Genomic DNA, 22,911 nt, shown 5'->3' with positions numbered 1-22,911 from the left:
AGTCTATTTGTTTGTATACCTGCAATACCTAATCTACTATGAATGACTTTTGCATAAATTTTGGGTTTTTTCTACTATATATAGCAGAGATTTCTACTATCCAGCATAAGATCGTATATTTGGAAAATAATTTATTTGGATTTATTTGGAAAAAAAAAAAAAATAGAAAAAATCAATCTTCTTAAATTTTTGTATCTTTTCCAGTTAATATTATTTTCTGTTCAATAAATATGCAAGAAGCAACATGAGTAATCATCCATTTATGTCATATTTAGGTTTACGTGCACAAGTGCGTCTGTACATATAGTAAAACGGAAAATATAAAAGTTTATCTAGACATTACTATAACGGCAGACGTTAAAGTTTAAAAAAAAAAAAAAATGAAAAAAAAAATGAAAATAAATAAATAAAAACAAATACAAAAACAGAAAATAAGAGGAAGAGGAAGAAAGCACAAAAAACTGCTTACTCAAGTGTGCACAAGATTGCTGGCAGACATTTGTCAAAACAGGTTTACTAACGCAGCACGATAAAACTAAAAGCATACAAATCCACCCACTACAAGCTTGTATAAGTTTAGTCAACAAAACATAATCCATGTTGTGGAGGAAACCAGCACGATATACACAAAAAAGTTTTAAATACAAATTTTGAAGAAGCGACATTAAATATCTCTACACAGAAATTATATGTAAACGGGTAGAAAGAAGACACTAAAAGTAAACGATCATGTAAGTGTTGCTGAATAATGCAAAAGAAAAAGAGAACAAAAAAACAATTTTCCGCACAGAACTGATAGTATAATGTCAGGTAATTTAAAAAAAAAAAAAAAACAAAATACAATAACTGTTGTTATGCTCATACAAATATATAATGACCTTGAAGTGGGAAAAAAAAAAAATTGTCACTTACTTCGACTATTGCAGCTCCTGTCCTTTGTATATAGCATTGACAAAACACGTACGTATAGATAAATACGATAAATGTATATATGTGGAAAACAGCAAAACATATATAACATGCGTATAATATTAAAAAAAAAAAAAAAAAAAAACAAAATCATAGCACAAATTTTGTTGTAAAGTATAAAAAAAAAAAAGTTGAGAAATGTATGGTAATGCATAGTGTGATGATTTACCTTCAAACAGTCTGACAGCTAAGTAATGTGTATAAAGACACATTGTTTAATAAATAAGCGCAAAATTTATTTAAAAACTTTTGTTGAAAACTCAGAAGTTACAAAAGGGCAGAATGCCGCGAAATCATTCATTATTCCACTGAATAAAAAAATATTTAGTTGTTTTGTATGTATGACTGTATTGACTTTCATTCAATGTTTTTTATAATTTATCAAAATTTCAAATTATCACGAAATTTAAAAAAATATTTGAAAAAGTTATTTTTTTACTATTAAAAATAGATTAGAAAATTTTTATTTAAATTTGCCTCAATGTAGGCAAATAAAATTTCACGCTGGAAATTAGACTACAAAATTTTACTGAAATTTAAAACAGAGCAAAAAAGTTCTTCTCTTTCTGTTGTATTCATCTTGGAACGTAACCGTCTTTAATCATTTCGTTTGCAACCCATAAAAGAAAGCCTCAGAGACCCTATAAAATATATCTTTTCTTGATCAGCATCAAACATGGTATTGATTTAAGTATATTTTTCGGTGTGCATATCAGTCAATCTGTGTGTCTGCCTACGAAATTTGAAGGGAAAAAAGGTTATGGGAAGATGGGCCAAATCGGTCAAAGCATAGCTCTAGTGTAAAATTTTATTTTCAAAAGGAAATAATTGAGTCCGTACAGCTTTTTTTTTTTTAATATTTTAATAAACCTTACAGTTGGGTAGGTGTAAGAGATTTCGACACAGCCGAATATAATTTTCTTGTTTATTATTCGAATTCAAATCGGACTTTTTCCCATGACTCATCAGTGACTGCATTCACTAAATAAAGTTTTTCTTCTTATATCTGGAAAATTGTTAATATTGTCAGTACGACTGTTGGGAGCAATTTGTATTATTTTCTACTTGCTTTCGTCTGGCTGACAGAAACTTAATTCTGTACGCATATGACTTTAAATTTGGCTTTAAAGAATCAAAAGCCCATGAAAATGTTAGGAAGGAAAATGCGCAGTTTTTAACGAACTATTCACAGTTTGTTGAAAATTTAGTTCAAGTGATGAGACTCGTGAAGACTAAATAATTGAAATGATAATAATTTAAAAAGCGCTATGGAAACAACTTGAGAATAACAAGAGTTCCTTCAACTAAAAGTGTTATAAGCTTAATACTAAGCATAAGTTACAAAAAGCAATTAGGTCCTTTACAATTCAATGGCAGAAACTACACTGCGGCTACATGATTATTATTTCTTTTAGGCAGTTAAACGTAAAGACTTTTTTTGAATGCAACTGCAAAGTGCTATCTTCTGAAACTCTAAGCGAATTCATCATTGGTTATCTTGTGCGACAGCCTTGAAAAGAATTATTATGTCGAAGTCTTTACCTACAAATGGACAAAGCAGTATGCAAAGTCTCAACTACTGCAGTATTAGCTGTGGAAAAAGTTTTATGCTAAAATTACGGAATAAAAGTATTACTTCTGAAATCTGGACATGTTACAATGACTTATGTGTACGCTAGACAGTAACCGTGTAGAGATTGAAATGGAATTAAGATGAAAATTCTGTTAGTTGCAATGTTTTTCCCCTTAGAAATGGTGTTTAAGCAAAAACATATCAAGACTGCAACTGAGGAATTATCTAACCTAACCGAAAGTTTGATTGGCTAGAACCATCACATTTACATTACTACATTTACACTTAACTAAATCCTTTACAGTCTCCCATAAACGGAAAGCTAATATCAGACATTTTCAACTGAAACTAAACACTAAAGTGTTAGCCGAGCAGAAAGAGAGAGAAAAACAGTAAAATTAAAAATGGAGACTTTATTAATTTCGGTCTAAGAGCTGGTGTCCAGAAAAAGAATTCAACTCGAAACCTAACAATCCAACAGTGTGTTAAATGAAGTACCAAAAATTGGAATGACACGAGCTTCGTATGTTTGATTGCGGCTTTGTTATTCGGCATAAGTCTTGCACATTTTCAATTTTGATCTCTTAAATTGCACGTACGCTACGCTACGTAAAGTATCACAACATATGTGTAATATAATCATGTCATGTAATTACGCGCTTGCACCTCCTTCTAGATCGCCTTGACGTCTGTTGTAAGCCATTTTATATGGTAGCGATATTTCATTCGTTGAGAAAATTTGATTATTGAGATAGCAAACGTAAGACTAGATTTCTCGCTGCGAAAACAACTTCTGAGTAAGACTGTCGGTACTGTTCAAAAAACGTTGTTTGATTTTCCTTTCATTATTGAATAATGATTAGACGCCTGCTCCTTCTATGCAACGTCAATCGCAGCTGTCAGATACATCAATGAGATCTTGACAGCTGTTGTCGATAGTGATTATATATATATGTGTTATTCGTTGACAAAATTTGATTATTCAGGGAATGTAAAACTCTATTTCTCGCTGCAACTACGACTATAGAGTAAGACAGTTTGCCATATTCATAAGACGGTTTTAGATTTTCTTTTGTTTCCTATTTTAAGTAGGCATAAAAAGTATAAACACCATAGCGGACCACGACGCGCTATTAAATACTCTATACCACTTCACTTAATACAGCTATTCATACAACGACTTTGGTGGTTAAATTTGCGACTTGTACGATGAGCACAAGAAAACAAGACAGAGAGACGGAAAGCGATTCTGAATAGATCGATATAATAAAAGGTCTATGGGTCTCTGTTCAGTGCTTTTGTGTACTGCACACATCGTCATAAACTTAATATACATACACTTGTATTACAAGTAGCATAAAAAGTGAAAAATATTCAATGAAAGACTTCTTCTCAGAAATTGAGAATTTCTCGGAAAATCCTGAAGGCAAGCATCAGGACGTTATATAAAGTTTTAGTATCACAATGTAAAACAAAAGTTGTGAATGCAGAAAACAATTAAATTATTTTTATTAAACTAATACTTAAAAGAAAGAAACGTGGAAGAAGCAATAACATCATAGCACACCTATTACTCGAGTACATGTTATGGCAAACAACTGAAGTTTGAAAACTTTTTTCATAATCTTTAAATAATTGTTAAACTTCCGAAAACTGTTTCTAAAGTAAGCTACCGAAAAAAGTGCATTATTGCGATTTAAGGGTTAGAAAAAAATCAAAAAGAAAAATTCAAATTTGTTTTACCAAATATTTCTTTATTAAAGAACTAAGTTTAGAATAAGTTGAACACGATAACAAACACTATTGTGATGATTAAGACATTTATGTAAAGGAAACGAGAAAACAAATTAAAAAGTTTTTCATCTCATTTATTCGATTACTTTACTTTTTATGTATGGTAAAGGAATAGAAAGATTCAAGTATTTTAATAAATTCAATCAATATTATGCTTGGCTATGTGCGGATGCTACACTTAAGTTTTTCTTCTTTTTTTTTTTTTTTTCTTCTCCCTTTCTCATCTTTTCATCATTTATTCTTATCATTCAACGAAATGGCAACAAAGCTAACGGTCAGTTCAAGGGGATTTCATTTTCCTTTCCTTGCTGTTTTTTTTTTTTTTTAATAGTTTTTCTTAATATAGGTCACAGAAACTAGCATGAATATAATGTCGTTATATACTTAAATTTTCAACTATAACGTTTGAATTGTAAAAAAGAAAAAAAAATGTGGACATTTTTTCTCTTCTTTTATTATTAAAAATTCAATTTTGTTACTCTTCTTTTCTTTTTTTTTTTTTTTTTTCATTTTTATAAAAGGAATAGTGAATAACACTGCAGTGGTAATAAAACGAAAGAACCACTAAAAATGCAACTTTTTATTATTATTAAAAAAAAAATTCATTAGCAAAAATGTTACCGTTTTTTTATTAGAGCATAAATAATATGAACGAAAGCTGGATATTAATGTATAATATTCTAAGCGAAAAAGAGTCACGCGCTTATTATTTATATACACGCTCGAGCGAGCGAATGAGTGAGTGAGCAACTATGAAAGCCGACAGACGACTTTTTATTTAATATCTTTTCTACTTGTTCGTCGCCGCAATTAACAATGAAAGCATTATTTTTAAATCATACCAAATCGAATTTTTACCTTTATGAAAAACCGTCTCTGTGCATGGCTAATGTAGATGAAACTGATGGTAATAAGATCAACATTGAAAATACTTTACCTTCAGGTTTTGGTTAAAATAGTATCCAAGCTGTTTTGGTTATTTTTACGCTTCCATATTTGTCCTTCAATCTTTCAAGTTGTTTTAATTCTACAACGGTTACGCGAAATCTCAGATGATCAGAAAATAATATAAATTTTGAAAGGATTTTAATTTTTCTTAAAAAGAATTAAAAAAAAACAAGAAATATTTTTATAGGGAGTTAAGGAATGACATGATATACTAGACTTACCTCCTCTAGTGACATGAAGAAGTACGTAGAGAGACCGAATAAGGTACATATAAGATTCTTAATTGATTGAGCCACGTATGTCTGTTTGTCAGCTGGCACGATGTGTATCATATCGGCCTAATTCATATGACGATTTCGCTGCAAGACGATGATACATAACTTCCTTAAGCGCAGAAAGTACTATCACAATATTGTTAAAGTTCAAGGCCACCATTATTTTAAAATTATAAAAAAGTTTTATTATTCTTATTATTCAAATTTTGTAATGTCTCTATAGCCCGACTTGAAATTGATCGAAACTGCAAATGTTTATATTCATAGGAATCGCTCTTCCGATTAGAAAGGATCTAAAGGACGTGACAGAAAGAGATTGAAAAACGGTAAATAATTGTTAATATTTCAATTGCCCCTTTATGCCTTCACGTGCTAGTGGGATAAGCCACACGCCCTGAATATACGTAAAACTTCTTACGGGTTAAAAATCTTTAGTGCAATAAAAATGGAGTCATTTTTTTTTATCTAAAAACAAGGAAAGCATTATAGTGGACACTAAATACTTTACCCTGCACCCTGTTTAATATGGTTATTCATAGATGGGCTTTTGGAATAAGGCGCTATATGGGAAGTGATCGAAAGAGACGTTCAATCCGTACCATTTTCAATAAAAAACGCATAAAGGTGAAATCCGTAGGTGGAAAACACAAAATTATATGGACAACAGCACATACAGACAGACCGAAATAAGCTCAGACAAGATATAATAAAGGCTGGGTTCATGCCCTTCTGAGTGTTATGTACATCCGCACAAAATGAATATGTCCTCGTATGCACGTGCACTGTAGGATATGAAAAACAAAAAGATTAAGTCATACGTCATGCGTTTTAAGAATTGAACGAAGAATCGAAATTTTAAGGTATACAAAAGCAAACTTGATACATTTTTTAAAGACAAAATGGATCCGTGGGAACTTTTACGAAACAGCTCCTTTTGTTTTTTTTGTTTTTTTTTTTGTTTAGTCCTTTCTACGATTCCGCGCCTGCAGTGAAAGTCCCACAAATTTTCTGAAAATATGGCTCGTTACGAATATTGGGATTTTTACTAAGTGACTAATAAATGCGACATAAAATCGACAAATGTTAGTATTTCGAGACAATGATCATTAGAAAAGCTGCAGTTAAAATTTTAAGGCGGTGTAATTAAAAATAAGGGAGCCAGCGACACGGCAAACCCGAAAAACACAATTTCAGCAAAAGAGCGTTTAAAGTTTCGAGACTCGGTTTTGAAGAAATTATTTATTTTATTTGCTTTGACCACTTCTATGGGCGTGACAGAATTATTTAAAATATTTTTCCACTCTAGCTGGCGGTTATTCGCTCTTCTAATAAGGCTATGAAATAATCTTCGGACTTGTCAACTTTTTAGTCCGCTGAACATTTCGCTCTTCACCTAAGCTACTTTTATTTAATTTGTCAATATTTTAGAGGGCATTTAAGACAAACAGACACAAGGCAATAACATCCTTTATATCCTGTAGCGCATGTAAGTTTCCTTTCGTAATTGTCTTTTCAGGTTTGAGTCTTAAAAAGTTCCAACTTTTCACCAAAATATAATAACACACAAGGCTAACCAATTGACGTAGAATATAATACTCTTGCCTGACCGGCTCCCCCCCAATGGATATACGATGGGACATATACGTATACGCTTAGTTTCGATGGATGCTCAGTTTTAAAATTTCTTTGCTAAATACATTATACATATGAGTTGTTGTGTTATATGACTGTTTATATGCATTTATTTATTTAATTTAATTTTTGTTACGAAACTTCTTTTATTTAACTTAATTTTTATTAGAAAACTTTTTTCATTTCATTTAATCTTTATTATAAAACCTTCGAATACATAGTTCTTAATACGCAATGGCAGCTAAAAACCCTGAAAATTATTTTAAAAGAATAGGGAAACAAAATTTAGATTGACTTACCACAGCAAATCGAAAGTATTGCTACAGTGAGTAGGAACTTTCACTGCCGCAAATTCATTTTCAAATTATTTTATATCCCATAAGAAGAAACTGTGTTTAATAATCGCAAACGAATTTCAAAAGCCAGTTCTCGCTTTGAGAACTGCAATTACGATCAGATGGGCGGTTATGGCTCGATTTAATCGGGATAATGTCTCACTAATAATTACTTTTTTTATATCCATTTTCGATGCCTTCTTTGTCTCCAAGTCGCTGTGTAGACACACAGGTCACTCATACAAAACATGTTCTATACTAAACATGGACTTGTCAATGGTAAATTCAGTGCCCCTTCACGATTTGGTTTTTAATAATTGCGTTTTATGTGGTATATTGATGCCCTTTATGAAAGATGAACAGTCGTAGTGCTTGCGTATGTTTTTTAGCTGAAATATAATAACATCGCTTACTGAGCCGTTAAATAGTATCACTGTTACTTTCTCCTATTCAATTAATTGGTGCGAGGACATTATAAATCGTATCGCTTGATTTCACATTCTTCCGAGGCTTTCACTTTTTCATATGACGGTATGACTATAACCGATCAAGCAAGTGATCTTCATTCAAAACAACATTTAAATAATTTGTAATTGTTGTTTATAATAACGCTAAGACCAAAAAACGATAACGACAGATTTACGCACAAACATGAAGTTCGTCTTAGGTTGGCGGCTGCCTCATTGGCATCTATGCTGTAACTCTATCTTCAGCGCTAATATGAATTTTTTCCATAATTGGTTTTATTTTTCTTTTCGAGAATAGCCAGAGGAAAGACGGAGTTAAATTAGGCGGATCGAACTGTTGGGGGACGATATCACTTAAATTCTGGTAAAAGTCTGAAAAAACTTATTTAATATGAGAAGAGGCCTTATCACGTTATTAATCCTGACGAATGGCCTCACGCAAGCGACATATATCGATCAAACAATATTCCTTCTTAATAGACTGGCGCGACGATAGGAACTCACCAACTTAGTGCTTTGGTGCCTTTTAACCACAACAAGAATATTTCATTATTAAATAGGAGGCAGATAAATTTTGTATCAATGAAACGACAATGGAGATATCGCAAAATAACCTCGAAAAGAAACAAAAGAACACATTGCAGTCGGGCAAAACTGGCCATTAAATATCCTACATCATCACCTTTATCATATCTTTTATTGAAAAATTCCCAAAAATGCTATCTTGTTTCCAAGGAAGAGCATGTTCCATTTGGGAGGTCTCATATGAAGGCGAGCTCACAACGAATGTTAAGAAGCTTTGATAGGTATGCGACCTTTAAGATGAACGCAAATACACATCAAGCATGCGGACGAACAGACATGATTCAATCGAAAGTGATTCATAGTCAATCGACTTCGGGCTTGCTTTAACAATGTTACAAACAGCTGTACAAATTTAATATGCCCTTTACAACCGATGATGATATGATATAAAGAGAGCGAGAAAGACTCTACTGCACTACGAAATGTAAACTAAGTGCGGTTTTTGTGTGTTGAAAGCAATTGACGAACTTTATCCGCCCCCTTCCTGTGGTCGTTGCAAAACCCAACAAAAAAAAAAATAAAGCAAGAGAAATAGAGATGTGAAATTAAATACAAATCAATTTAATATTGAAAATTGTTTTGAATAAATGAATTTTAAAGTATTTCCTCTTTGATTCATTTCCCGTTTTTAGCTGGTTTCCGGTAATACAAATCAACGCAATTGGCGTGGCATACTTATTGCTTTACTGGTCATAACCATAGTTTTGGCATTGATTGTTACGTCCGTGGTAAGTATGATAAGGAAATACATGGATGGCTTTAAAGAGGAAAACAAAACACTTGAAAAAGTCAAATAATATATATATATATATATATATATATATATATAAATATATATATATATGTATATACATAGACAAAAAATTGGAAAAAAAAGCAAGCAATGCATGAAAAGAAATCAATAAAAAATTGAAAAGTTTTTGTAAAAAGTATTGTAACATACGTCCTTTCATATGTCATAAATGTTTTTTGAAGACCTATTCTTATCTTATTGTCTCTTCTTGTTTTGTTTTTTGTGTAATTTTCTCTCTCCCTCTCTTTTTTGGGTCTTAATGTCGTATTTTATAAATGTTTGCTTCTGGCATGTTTCGTTTTTTGTTTCTTTTGTTTTGCTTTTTTCTTTTCATTTTCTTTCTTTTTTTTAAAACTTTTACTCGTTATTATTAACACACATGGCACTGTAATTATTACATTTTTTTCATTACGCTCCTGAATAATTCTCCAAAATTCAATCCAACTTTGATGTCGTGCGAAATTTTGTTTTTTTTTTTTTTTTTCTTGTTCCGTTTTTCTTTTACTTTACTCCTTTTTGTTTTTTTGGTGATTACGTAGAAAACATCATATAAAATTCTTGCTTTTATAAAAGGTACTGCTCACACCCCCCGATGAGGGACCGAGAGTAAAAGGACAACGCATTAAATTACAAGAAATAGTTGATGGTCTGTTTATGCCACAAAAATCGAATGGCACTTGGATAAATGGTAATTTCAATGTAGAAAAGAAAAGCAAAATACAAAATCACAACAACAAAAACAACGACAACAACAACAACGTTATTCATTTATATATCTATTATCTTTTTTTCGATTTTTCATTTATTTTGGCGCAGACGAAGAATTTTTATACCAAGATCGTTGGGGACGCATTTGTCTTTTAAATGTTGCCAATCTAACTGAACGTGTCTTAATGTCTAATGTTACATTTGTAAGTATCAATGTGTTTGAATGAATTTTAATTTTTATACCCACCCACCCAGCATGATCGTAGTATTACTCTTATACACAACACGTTTACAACACGTTTGCAACACTTACAAATATGCATAAGAGACACTATAAAACTTTTGATCAGATTCCAAGTCGACTTAATTCTTGTCCATTTGTCCATTCTTTCCGTTTACCCGTAAATCTGGTTGTCGCAAAAACCTCAACTAGCAGTTCTTAGCAATAAAATTAAACGAAAAACAATAGTGGGCCAAACGGTCAATCTTTAATTACCCTACATCCCCTACAATCATTTATATAATAACCTTTTAAAGAAATGCCGTTATATTGGAAGTCATCGGAAAAGTGATTCGATGAGAACCATTTTCAATAGCGTTCGTTTTTGGAAGAAACACGTCATTGTACCAAATTTATTCGAAATATCTAAAAAATTGCGCCCTGAAAGTCGACAGGGGACGCAGAGAAGCTTAGAAAGACTCAGACAGTTGGGTCTATCTCAGCTTCTTTTTTTCTTGCTTCCCATTTTTTTGATCCCCTTTTCGTGTACCATAGTGGCGTCTAGAAAGAAAAATAAGTGAAGAAGAGACCTGTAAGATGAACACAAGAAAACAAGTTAGGTAGATGGATAGGCAGACCTGGACCGGCTTAGAAATTGATACTAATTCGATCGGTGTAATAAAAACTTGGTCTGTCTCAGAACTTTCGTGGTGTTGCCTACATCCGCACAAGTTTAATATACCTTTGTAGTAAAAATATTGTAGGGTATAAAAATGAATGAAAAACTACATCGCAGGTCTTTTAAAAAAGATATAAATAGATCATCGCTCGCTGAGCTTCTGTGTATAGAAAAATTCATCGACAAGAATTAATGTTGCAGGGCTACTCAAGTGATTTATGTTTTTCCTCATAATTTAACAAAAAATATATTTAACTCAAAAGTTGTAATATCAACAAAAAATGACTGCGTTTAGAGTATTCTTCTCTTAGTAATAAACTAAAGTTGTTGCTTGGGCATTATTCCAGCAAAGGGTTTAAATGGCTTAAGCGAAATTTCGTTACAAATATTTCCTTATACTCTAAGCGTAAAAATTTTCACGATAAACCAAATTTTATAAAATATTTTATATATATATATTTCTCGTGTTTGGTGACTTCGACTAAAACCGAATATAATTTTCTTATCTATTCTCTTTTTTCAATTCAACTAATGCTTATCATTCACTTTCGTTATTTGAAAAAGAAGTCAAGCTTTTGCACTTTCACTTAATGAATTTGATTCCAATTTAACCTAAATGATGTCGCTATGCTACATGTTGCTCTTTTATGCATAAATGGATGGCTATGTGTTTTATGATAAGAGAAAATATAATAATTTATATGAATTTATTTATTGTTTTTTTATTTATTTTTGAAATTATGTTCCATTAATTTTTTGAAAAAAAAATTAACAAAAATTATACACGACACCTTAAGCAGTTTGCAGTCTATCTATGTCGGTGAAGAAATAGTATGACATTAAGAAATTAGAACAGAAAAGTTCACCCGAAGTTTTTGGTACGGTTAGATGCCGTCATCGGAACTCCGCCGCTACATTCAAAACGTTCTTTTAAATTTTGCGTCTTCAAAAACTTTTTTTGTTCTTTTCTTCTCTTTTCTCTATTTCCTTACGATATCTATCTATCCTTTTGCGTTAGAACTGTAACTGTGCGTAAAATTTATAATAGTGTGTGAATTTAACGAAAGGAGTACAAACGATGAGCAGAAACCAGTGGTCCTTAGAGAGAACTTATATAACATAAAGAAGGTTATGATAGGGAAATTTATCACAAGTGTGCAAAAGCAGCACTTAGTCTGCTAAAGTGCGAATCGAAGCACAACGTATTTTTAAGTTGCATTTGAAGATTTATATATTCAGTTACATTTCTTACAAGTCTCTTAAGAAGAAAGTGCACTAGTCGGTAGGAAGATTTTTTCTTACACAAAGTAACCAAAAATTTTCTTGACAAATTATTAGGGTATGTTAAATTTGTGCGGATATATGTAACTCCCAAAAGGACTTGAGATTGGTCGACCTTTTATTATGCCGATCAATTCAGGATCGTTTTCTGAACTTTTAGATTTCGTTAGTTAAACGAGTCCCTCAATTTAGAAATGGTACGCGAGAATTGTGGTGTTGCCATTTCTTAATATTTTTCCAAAACCTTTTTTTTTTTTTTTTAATCACTACAAGTAGGCTTTATAACCTTCTCAAATATTATCATTCCCTTTCTTTTATCCGCAAAAAAAATTATCAAGGATCCACTTTTTTAGGCTGCTACAGTGCTCTTACCCTTTAAGATAGTTTTGTTCCAAGTATTAAGTAGGACTCTAAAAAAAATAAATATACAAAACATGCATAGGGCTCTGGTTGACCTATTTCGTGTTCAGCTCGGAATGTATTGGCTAATGTGTGGACGCCTAGTTATGGCATTGTTTTCTGCTAGGCTGTTTTTTACCGAAGTTCTCAACAAAACAAAACTTGAAATAAAAATATAGAAAGATGGCAGAAATATCGAATGTCGAATGCCATGAAAAGACAAAAAATGTAAAAAGCTTCAAGAAAATTAATGAGAAGTTCTTTTAAATCTTCAAACCTCCAAAATAAAAACAGAAAATTGAAAAAAAGGTATATAGACAGTCTTGGGAAAGTCATGCATCACCATTCAGGTCAGCGCCTGGAATAGGTTGGAAAGCACAGTCAACCCACGCAAATTGATGTGCATGATTGAAACGGTTGAAAATCTAATGCGCTGTTAAAATTGACACGAGCCTCAAATGAAGAATGTATCCTCTCATAGAAATTTCAAACCGATTAAGGAAATTAGTTATTAAAAGTTCGTGTAATAGTGGTATGATGCATATATGTATGAAATTGAAAACTCGAATTCCTCGATTTTAAACTCATTTAAACTCAGAATGAACTTATTTTTCATGAAAATGAATAAATTAAAATTTATTTTTTTTATATATTTAGAAAACTTTATCGTCACATACATTTTCCATATCAGCGGATAAGCGTTATTTACTATTATCGCACAATGTCAACCGACTTTTTCGTCATTCTTTTTTGGCTCAATACATTCTGTTTGACATTCAAACAAGGTAAGTGAATCTCTACTATTCTGCAAAACTGATTTAAATTTCTTTCATATGAAATAAACAGTCTCGCGGGAGTTTCCGACGCAGTTCGCTGGTTTCAAGACCACGATAAGTGGTCTGGTATTGTGGTTTGGAAATTTTGCTTAATTGTCAAAGTGTTTTTTTCTATAGTCATCCACGCGTTGCTGATGTCTATCGACTTGGCACTTTTGTAGACCTTTGACGACTGCAGATATCCGACATGAATTTGACGTTACTTGTTTAAGTACCCGGTACGAGATATTTGCAAATACTTTCAATAAGTTTAAGACTTGGACGACTTTTCTCCCGGATATATATTTGGACAATAAATTTTACATGTAGCGTATTCGAATTACTTGCGCGAAAATGAAATATTGAATTATGCAATAATGTACTATGTAACATACGTTGAATTAAATTTGAACTCTAGTTTTCAGCAAATGTTTGAAAAAAAAAAAAATGTAAAAACAAACCATTTATCCACCTTGTAAGACATTTATATCAAATACACCTCACTGTTGACAAATTGATATCTTTACATTCATTATCACTCAATTATTGTGTTCTTCTATTAGCGGTTATGTAATACAATTTTGCATTTACTTTAATATTTTTAAATCAAACCTGCAGGTATCATGTTATGTTTCATAAATTCTCTCATAAAATTCTTTTGTTCGCTTTCTCTTTATGTCACAGCGAAAGTATTAAATTGAAAATCGATGCCAGAAACGATGAATGGCCCTATTTGCATTATGCTCGATTCACACCCTATAGCAATGCACTTATTCTCGTTTACAATTACGACATTTACTACTGCCAAGGAGCGCGTAGCCAACAAGTGCATCGTATAACACGTGATGCTATACCCGGTATTATCTATAATGGCATTCCTGATTGGTTGTATGAAGGTAAGTGCATGCCGTTGTGTATTTGTGTCTGACTAAGTGAATGCATAGGTTAAGTGAGAGAGAATAGCTCTAGAGACAGGCAAAATGAATCTTAAGAAATAACTAAACGTAAATTGAATTTCCTTTGCTGAACGCATAACGTTTGGTACTTAATGTTCAGTTTATTTCAAAATTAATTACAGAGGAAATACTCAATTCGAATAATGCTATTTGGATGTCACATTATGGCCATATGATGTTATACGCATCATTTAATGATTCACTAGTGCAAGAACAACATTTTGCTTGGTATGGTACAACGGGTGATGGCGATAGTGGGGTCGGTCTTTTCGGTCTTGGTGTTGGCACAATCTCTTCCACCCTATCAGGTACATCAGGTCATACGGACGCATATTTGTATCCGGAAATAAGGTCATTAAGGTAAGTTAAACGTCATTTATAAGAAAAAAAAAAATATTTTAATTCTTTCTTTTCAACTGACTCTTTGAAAAGGCAAAGGAAATAATTTTAATACAGAAAAGAAAATAAAATCAATTGAAATGTAATATGTTTTTAGGCTTCATTTGAAAGTTCAAAATTAAGGTCTACTTTTGGTGAATTCTCCTTTTTTATTTTTCAGATATCCTAAACCGGGTACACAAAATCCTTTTGTGACCGTACGCGTGGCAAATTTAAGCGATGCGAATAATATACGCTCGAGAGATTTGCAGCCACCACATGTGCTTCTAAACGAGTAAGAATTATACACATATATAATGTTTAATTTTAAGCCATTACATGTTTATTCTGTCGAGCATTGTTTTCTATTCCCCTACTATTTTACATCGTATGTTAGAGATTATTATTTTACAAGCGCCAGTTGGATTAGCGAAACCGATGTGTGCGTGGTTTGGTTAAACCGCCCGCAAAACTTATCTGTGGTTAGCATTTGCAAGAGTCCGATGTTCATTTGCGTTGAGGTAAAAGTTAAACAAGGAAGCTATTATCCCAATAATACTAATAACTGGCTTTTGTCTCGTATATTAACATGTCTATTAGACTCATCGCGTGAGTGGTGATGGTCGGGGTTGGGTTGACACCGTTTCGGTGCCTTTATTTGCTGCCAATGGCACTTCCTACATAGCCATATCACCATTACGTGATGGCAGTTCCGGTTACTTCCGTCACATTGTTCATGTTCATGTGGCTAAAAAGCGTGTACTCCCTTTAACCCATGGACAATATGAGGTGAAAACTCTGTTACACTGGGATCAACAAAACAATTGGATGTAAGTTTTTTTTTATGGAGATATTTTACGAACAGTAATGAATCCATGCTCATGCGTTTAGTTATTTTCTTGGCATACCGGAACGTATGCCCGCCCAGCAACATTTGTATCGGGTTTCCGCTCTTCCACCACGCCACGGATCACCTTTGTATGCTCCTGATTGTCTAACTTGTCCGCGGCATCGGAATAATGACGGCAGTTACAGCTACGAGGCGTATACCAAGCCACCGCCTAAACTGGTAACAGCGTGGGATGACGATTGGGAGAATTCGGAAGAAGTATCCATCATGCCAGAACCATCATTGCCGGTCGAGCAAAAACATCATAAAACGACTAAAACGTCTGCTCAATTGCCAAATGAATGTCTATATCATACGGCCCAATTTCCGCCTTCAGCAAACGCCAAGTTTGTGCTAATCAATTGTTTAGGTCCAACAATTCCTATCACAAATATCTATAAATTGCACAATGACTTATCAGAACAATTTGCTAATAGCAACGGATTACATATGAAACCCATGGATTTGTTGATTACCATACAAAATAATACACGATTACGAGAAAAGATGTCGCGTATAGCAATGCCTCAAATTAAAACATTTCCGGTAATGATTTCGGGCGGTTATCATGCTCAAGTACGTTTGTATTTACCACCCGTACTACGAGAGGACGAAATTACTCGCTACCCGACAATATTACACGTGTATTCGGGACCAGGTACGCAATTGGTTACCGATAGATGGCATGTTGATTGGAATACATATTTAGCGGGTTCTAAGGACTACATAGTTATTGAAATTGATGGAAGAGGTTCAGCTGGTCAGGGCTATCAGCTGTTGCATGAAATCTATAAACGTTTAGGTTCGGTAGAGGTTTCGGATCAGTTGGAAGTTAGTGAATACCTAAGAGATAATTTGCATTTTATTGATGGACGTCGTATGGGTGTCTGGGGCTGGTCTTATGGTGGTTATGCGGCAATCTTGGCCTTAGCAGGTGCTCAATCAATATTTCAATGCGGTATAAGTGTTAGTCCCGTAACAAATTGGAAACTCTACGGTAAGATATACTCAGTCATATTAAAAAATGAACGATTTTCCTAGAGCTTTAGTCTTATGTTCTTTCTTCATTGCAATGGACAAAGATTCTGCCTACACAGAACGTTATCTAAGTTTTCCCAATGTTACCGACAATTATAAGGGCTACGAGGAGGGGGACCTTACAAAATATGTTGAAAATCTGCGGGATCGTCAATTTCTTCTAATCCATGGTACAGCGGATGATAATGTTCATGTTCAGCAATCTATGGTTTTGGCCAGGGCTTTAACGGCGAAAGGTGTTCTCTATAAGCAGCAAATATATCCAGACGAAGGTCATACTTTGTCCGGTGTTAAACGTCATCTTTATCGCTCAATGACATCTTTCTTTGATGATTGTTTCAAAAAACTGGTACGTACTAGAATTGTTTTAAGCTTTTTTTTTTATCAATTTTTTCTCTTCTAATCTATAAAATCAACAATATTTGTAACGTTTTATCAGCTTTATAAAAATACATTAAATACACGATATTCTTGTTTTTAACCCTCCTCACCTCAAATTGGACATGTTTTTGTAGCTTGATCAACAACAGGCCAATCAAACCGATTATTCGGATTTTTTGGATTTTCATAGCTTTTACACCATCTAAACAAAACTCAATTACGTTAACAATTCATAGATAGAGCGCAAGCATTATTTGCACAATGTGAAAGAATGTGAGTAATCGAGTACTCACTTCGCTCACTTACACACATATAGAATTTAACATGTAAGCAATTTAACGTCAAAAACTAAATTCAAATTTTCAACTGTGTTTTAATGTTGCTTGTCATTGTGTGTGTACATACATGTGTTCCTGTGTTTATTCTAAAAGCGAAACAAAAGAAAAAAAGAAAAAAAAAGAAAAAGAAAACTAGAAGAAAGGGAAAAATAAAAGGACTTGGCTTTATATTCTAAATGTATTTATCTTCTTCTTCTTCTTGTTATTTTTGTACGTTAAATAATCTTAAATATTAATTTATTATTATTTAATTCTATATATGTATACATATCGTCCACAAAATAAAGCCTTAGATAATATTATAATATTAAAAGATTATTATACAACTAACGAGAGAGAGACTGAGAGACAGACTGTGTACAGAAAGTAAGACTAATCTTATTTTTTTAAATCCTCCTTTGTCACTTTCAATGGGAACTTCTCTATAAATGAACCTGACTCGTCTAAAATCACGTCTTTTATAAACGAAGAGCTATAGCTTACATTTTAGAACAGTTAATGGTCTAAACCAACAACGGCCATTTTGGGATGTAGACTTCTCTTTTCGAAGCAGTTTACTAGGATAAGATGTCCTGCTGCGTAAATCTTGAAGATAGTCCTTTCAATCAAAGCCGTCACAGTTTCATTCGGCATCCAATAGTTGTAGATTCGTCGTCTCCCCATAGAGACGATTTAACTTCGCACTATTTGGCAGTAAATTTTGTAGATCAACAAAAACTTTTTAGTTTAATGTGGACTCTCATCAAATTTCCGAAAGGCCTTTTTTTAATTCTCATATATTTTTAGAATTGATTTGAACAAATGAAGTGAATGTTTGATAGCCGATCACCTGAACTAATGCGTAAAAATTATAAATCAAATGGAAAATTTCGAACATATTAGTAAGTCGATCGGAACCCTTTTATGTCTACGAAATATTTTATCAAGTTTCTTCTAGGCGGCATTATTTCATTCCTTCTAGGAATGTCTATGGACGATCAACGTGAATTCCAAATTACAATGTTTTACCTGTAGCGAGGGTGGTTTTGGGTGAATTTGTGAATGTGACTCTTCCAGCAAAAGACCAAAGACAAACATGCCAGACAAGGACCGATATAACAATCTTACCCTGACCAAGGATATATATATGCTTTATATGCTCTCTGACACCTATTCTTACTTGATTGCAAACCGAAAACATGCTCCGGTACATATAAAAACGTTCCTAAAAAATGAATACTTCAGTCTTTCAATTGAATTTTAAAAGTTACTCGATAGGGTCTTCGATAAAGGCTACGATTGCCAGATATTTTGGAACCGAATTTCGGGTCCATCCAATTTTCACAATTTACCGCTAATTCTAATGGCTACCATATGATTCCATCGACCTTAAGTGCGCATCGCGAGTTCCACGTACGTGGGCTTAATAGCATTACATATGAGTTTTCACATTGCGAATTGTAGCTCGACCGGTGTACTTGTCGTCTTTCGAATGGAGTTTTTGAACCAAAGTAAGGCAAAACTTACCTCCTCTATGTCTTATTGGCATGCATTTGTTTTAGCCCTAATCGGGCCACCTGTTTCTATAACGAATCGTACTACGATGAAGCTCACATATTAGATGGACGTACAGTACATATTATAAAGCTAATCATGATTTTTAAATTCCACGGGAGATACGCGAAATAATGAAACCCGACATAACGCACTCTAACTGTTTGTTTTGATCTCAATTGCAAATGATAAAAATACGACATAACTTTCCCATTAACTTATTATATACATAAACAGGAATTTTTCTTTAATTTTCAAATAAATATATGTTATTGTCTGCTTGCTTTTATCAGAGATGTATAAAAACTTTAGCTTTTTTAAGATTTAAGATATTCGACCAAGAATATAAATAGCAAATTTCCATTTTATGTGTTAACCTTTGCAAATTTATCCTCTCGGACCCTTTACAGATTGAACACAGATTGGTCATGAAGCCTTAATAAATATTTTTTAAAGGAATTACAAGTTTATAGAAAGAATACTTTTAACTTTCGGTAATAAGTACGAAAGTATCATTAAAGAATAGTGCTAAAGACAAACGAGTAGTCCTAGATATATATCCGATCTGATGTACAGAGGACGCTTGTTTGAAAAACAATGCTAGCAATAAGTTGACACATTTTTTAACACAGATGACGCGTTCTTTAACGACTCCATATGGTTCAATTACATTTTAAATCGTTTAGAGCGTGTTCATTGTAGAGCCTTGATTAAAGGTCACAAAAGATCCCGGTTCGATGAAGTTTGAAGGCTGCAAACAATTCGATAACGTTAGCTTCTTCTTCTAATTCACATTATATTAGGCAGCATTGTCTGCCGTTCTCCCACATATCATTTTCAATCAAAATTGCTTCTTCTTGTTCGTTCATTGACTAATACGGAAAAAGCATTTCCCTTACGTAACTTAAAATTTCCCTGACAGCCATCAGTAGTGAACACTTATATATATTTTTATTTGAAAAGTCTTAATCCATATAACATCAGATTTAAGCTGAATTCAACTCCGCGTAAGTGGCATCTTCTCTAAAATTACCGGACGACAAAATGGAAATAAAACTGCCAAGACATGAATAACGCATATTTACTAGGTCAAGCCATGGGGAATGGCGAATGAATTCCACAAAATAATATTGGATGCTTCTTGACCGAAAGAGCCCGAACTAGACAACGCGATGGACATTCGGAAGACAGCAGTGTGACAACAGCTATTTCAGTCGAGCGCAGAAAATCAAATAGTTACAAGTTCGGATAGATTCCTAGGGTATAAAGACTTGATTTTATCAATTGAGTATAGCCCTCAGAGTTCCGGGCACATCTTTGCCTTTTTCCCGAAATATACTTCTGGTTCGGAGACATGGCGTCGATCCTAAGGAATGCCTTTGTAAATTTTCTGCACAAATTTTGCTTTCAATTAATGTACGACACTCTCTACGATTGGTGAATCTGCGAGAAGGAAAGTAACTGCAGACGATTTGTCGGAATTTCGGTACGAAATCACGTATAGATCCCAAGCTATAGTTACGTCTTTTCTTTCCTTTTCAATACAAATTAAGTTAAAATTAAGATTACTTGCGGTAGTGATTACCAAAAATCATTTGCATTTTATTTTATTTTTAGCTTTTTTTCAATGTTTCACGCTTAAAAATGTATGCTTGTTTAAAAGAGGAAAAAGAAAAAAAAAAAACCAAAAACCCAAACGCACTAAAGTGATATCAATGCAAACAACACATAAACCTATTTTTATATTCCTTTTAATAATATAAACCTACTACTTTTTATCCACTTTTATTTAAATTTGTTGTACAATTTTTATACAAAGAAAAAAAAAAAAACATGTCTTTTTAACTATACACACGCATACATATAGAATGCTAATATTCCTTTCAATATGTCAATACTGAACGAAACTAACACAATGTTTACTCGTATGTTGTTGTTTACGAAATGCATGGTTACTTTTTTTTTTTTTTCTTTTCTCATATGCAGGTACCTCCTGAAACGAAAGCCGGTCTGGGTAATGGCGGTGGTAATCAGCAGTAAAAAATTTCTAGTTATATATATATATAGATATATATATATATATATATATATATATATGTATACACAAACAATAGTAGGAAATAGAGCAGAATGCCGCTATCAATAACATAATCAAATGAAAATCAAATTTTAACCAACAAAGCAAATTAAATTTTAAAACTGAATTCAAGTTTCAAATAGTTTCGCCATCAAAAAACAATGGGAAATGAAAAGCATATGTAACAAAAAAAAAAAAAAGGCAACAAAAAGAAAAAATATGGTTGTGAATAACTAAGCAGCACCTAAAAGTATGCAACGCATTAATTAAACATTAAACCCCTAAAGAGTATTATGCGGGTCACAAATAGCTAGTACGCGGAAAACCGAAAGATAACCGAAGGATGGCGGCATACTCACTTTATCAAAACGTTTGCAACATCCAGAAGGAAACTTCAGAGACCACATAAAGCATTGAATTCTGAATCGATCTACGCGTGTCCTGTTGCAAAAATTAAGATATCGTTTTTAAATTTTCTCATCAAATTTCCAAGTTTTTGCAGTGAAAATCGGCCAAAATCGGTCAAAAAACTTGCCTGCGATACTGAGAATATCTCTGTTTCGCTTTTTTGTGCCCCTCACTCATAATTTATAACAAATACAATGATGAACATTTTGACAATATATTCAAGGTAGCAAAAAATTAAAAAAATCGGCCACATCTACTATATATATGCTAAGGGCTATCGAAAATTCATTTTTTTTTTTTACTTTTTTTCAATACAAAAAGATTGAATATAATATTTGCTACGGCAAACGAAACAAGCAATAATCGAAGGAAAGAAAGTTTTTACGCAGGCAAATGCGGTTTGAATAAATTTATTAAATGATTTGATAGGAAGAAAAGCCGGAAAATTTCTTGCAGTTAACACGAGGAAATAAATTGATTGAAGTGTCATATATTACAGTAATATTTTCGTATTTCACAACAGCAAGAAAGAAGTCTACATCACACAGAAATATTGTAAGCTTTCCAACTGTTTTGTTATTGATGGCGTGTCAGGTAATTATTTATGACCATTTTCGCAGCTGACGTTCGATTGTTATTTGTTCTACCTTTTCAGTTATCATTTACTATTAGTTAATATGCCCTCATTCTTTCATGTTGACTTTAAGAAATAATAGTCATATATCCGTCTTACAGACATCCTCGTATGTCCGACATATTATTGTCCCTACTTTTATCAACTATGATGCCGTCAGTAAGCCGTTGCATATTGGTTGGAATTAAGAATGCCCTCACCCGTTAGGGTTGAATGTCTAACTTTATTAATTATTAAATATTAATTGCCTTAAAAGGTAATAAAACTTAGTTCCCGAAAATGAAAAGAATTCTTACTTACCCGAAGTGATTCTCAGTTGACCACAAGGAAGACGATTCGTAGTTGCCGAAAACAACAGCAAATATTAATGGCCAAAAACGAGGAGCAATCTTACTTAGACAAGACATCTTACGTACATTCGCTAATCGCATTCGCACCGATACGTTCACGAGACTTCAGTACATGTTCGATTTAAATTTCAAAGCGATATATATGTAAAGCTTCAAGCTTTAGAATATATATAAATTTTAAAAATAAAATATATATAATTTATGGAGTCTCAGAAACATATATCTTTGTGTCACATTTGTAATGATAAATTTAATATATTGATATCCTTTCGCAACGGACGCAATCGAAGCAATTTTTGTAGCAAATATCATGACGCTATACAATTTTCCGTAATGCAGGCATTGTTTGCTTTTCTTTAGCACAAACTGTTCCAAGTGAAAAGAAAATTATCACAATAATACGAAACAAGTTTTATATCAGCTTTCGATTCATTGCATATTAAAGAAAAGAAAAAT

At 32.8% G+C, this 22,911-nt stretch overlaps 1 protein-coding gene across 7 annotated transcripts in view; it reads left to right on the top strand.

Annotated features, from left to right (window-relative positions):
- LOC119632991 (venom dipeptidyl peptidase 4) overlaps positions 1 to 22,054 on the top strand; it is a 67,719-nt gene extending 45,665 nt beyond the window's left edge. For 3 of the 7 annotated variants that reach the window (XR_005246842.1, XR_005246841.1, XR_005246840.1), the window contains 13 exons: positions 9,211 to 9,306; positions 9,945 to 10,059; positions 10,188 to 10,282; positions 13,316 to 13,443; positions 14,158 to 14,369; positions 14,552 to 14,789; positions 14,989 to 15,102; positions 15,205 to 15,328; positions 15,408 to 15,637; positions 15,699 to 16,693; positions 16,779 to 17,083; positions 17,250 to 17,441; positions 20,973 to 22,054. Coding sequence is in view for 2 of the 7 variants with exons in the window: in XM_038026169.1 (XP_037882097.1) it covers positions 9,211 to 9,306; positions 9,945 to 10,059; positions 10,188 to 10,282; positions 13,316 to 13,443; positions 14,158 to 14,369; positions 14,552 to 14,789; positions 14,989 to 15,102; positions 15,205 to 15,328; positions 15,408 to 15,637; positions 15,699 to 16,693; positions 16,779 to 17,083; positions 20,973 to 21,026 (2,706 nt within the window). In the remaining 5 variants the exon portion in view is untranslated. Of the gene's footprint in view, positions 1 to 9,210; positions 9,307 to 9,910; positions 10,060 to 10,187; positions 10,283 to 13,315; positions 13,444 to 14,157; positions 14,370 to 14,551; positions 14,790 to 14,988; positions 15,103 to 15,204; positions 15,329 to 15,407; positions 15,638 to 15,698; positions 16,694 to 16,778; positions 17,084 to 17,249; positions 17,442 to 19,970; positions 20,674 to 20,972 lie in introns of those variants that run through there. The other 4 variants (XR_005246843.1, XR_005246844.1, XM_038026169.1 and 1 more) reach the window with 4 other exon arrangements.
- Positions 22,055 to 22,911: the final 857 nt, after the last annotated feature.

This window comes from Glossina fuscipes, unplaced genomic scaffold (genome assembly GCF_014805625.2).
Source record: "Glossina fuscipes isolate IAEA_lab_2018 unplaced genomic scaffold, Yale_Gfus_2 2, whole genome shotgun sequence".
Taxonomy (NCBI): domain Eukaryota; kingdom Metazoa; phylum Arthropoda; class Insecta; order Diptera; family Glossinidae; genus Glossina; species Glossina fuscipes.
This window is presented reverse-complemented; position numbering and strand designations above follow the sequence as displayed.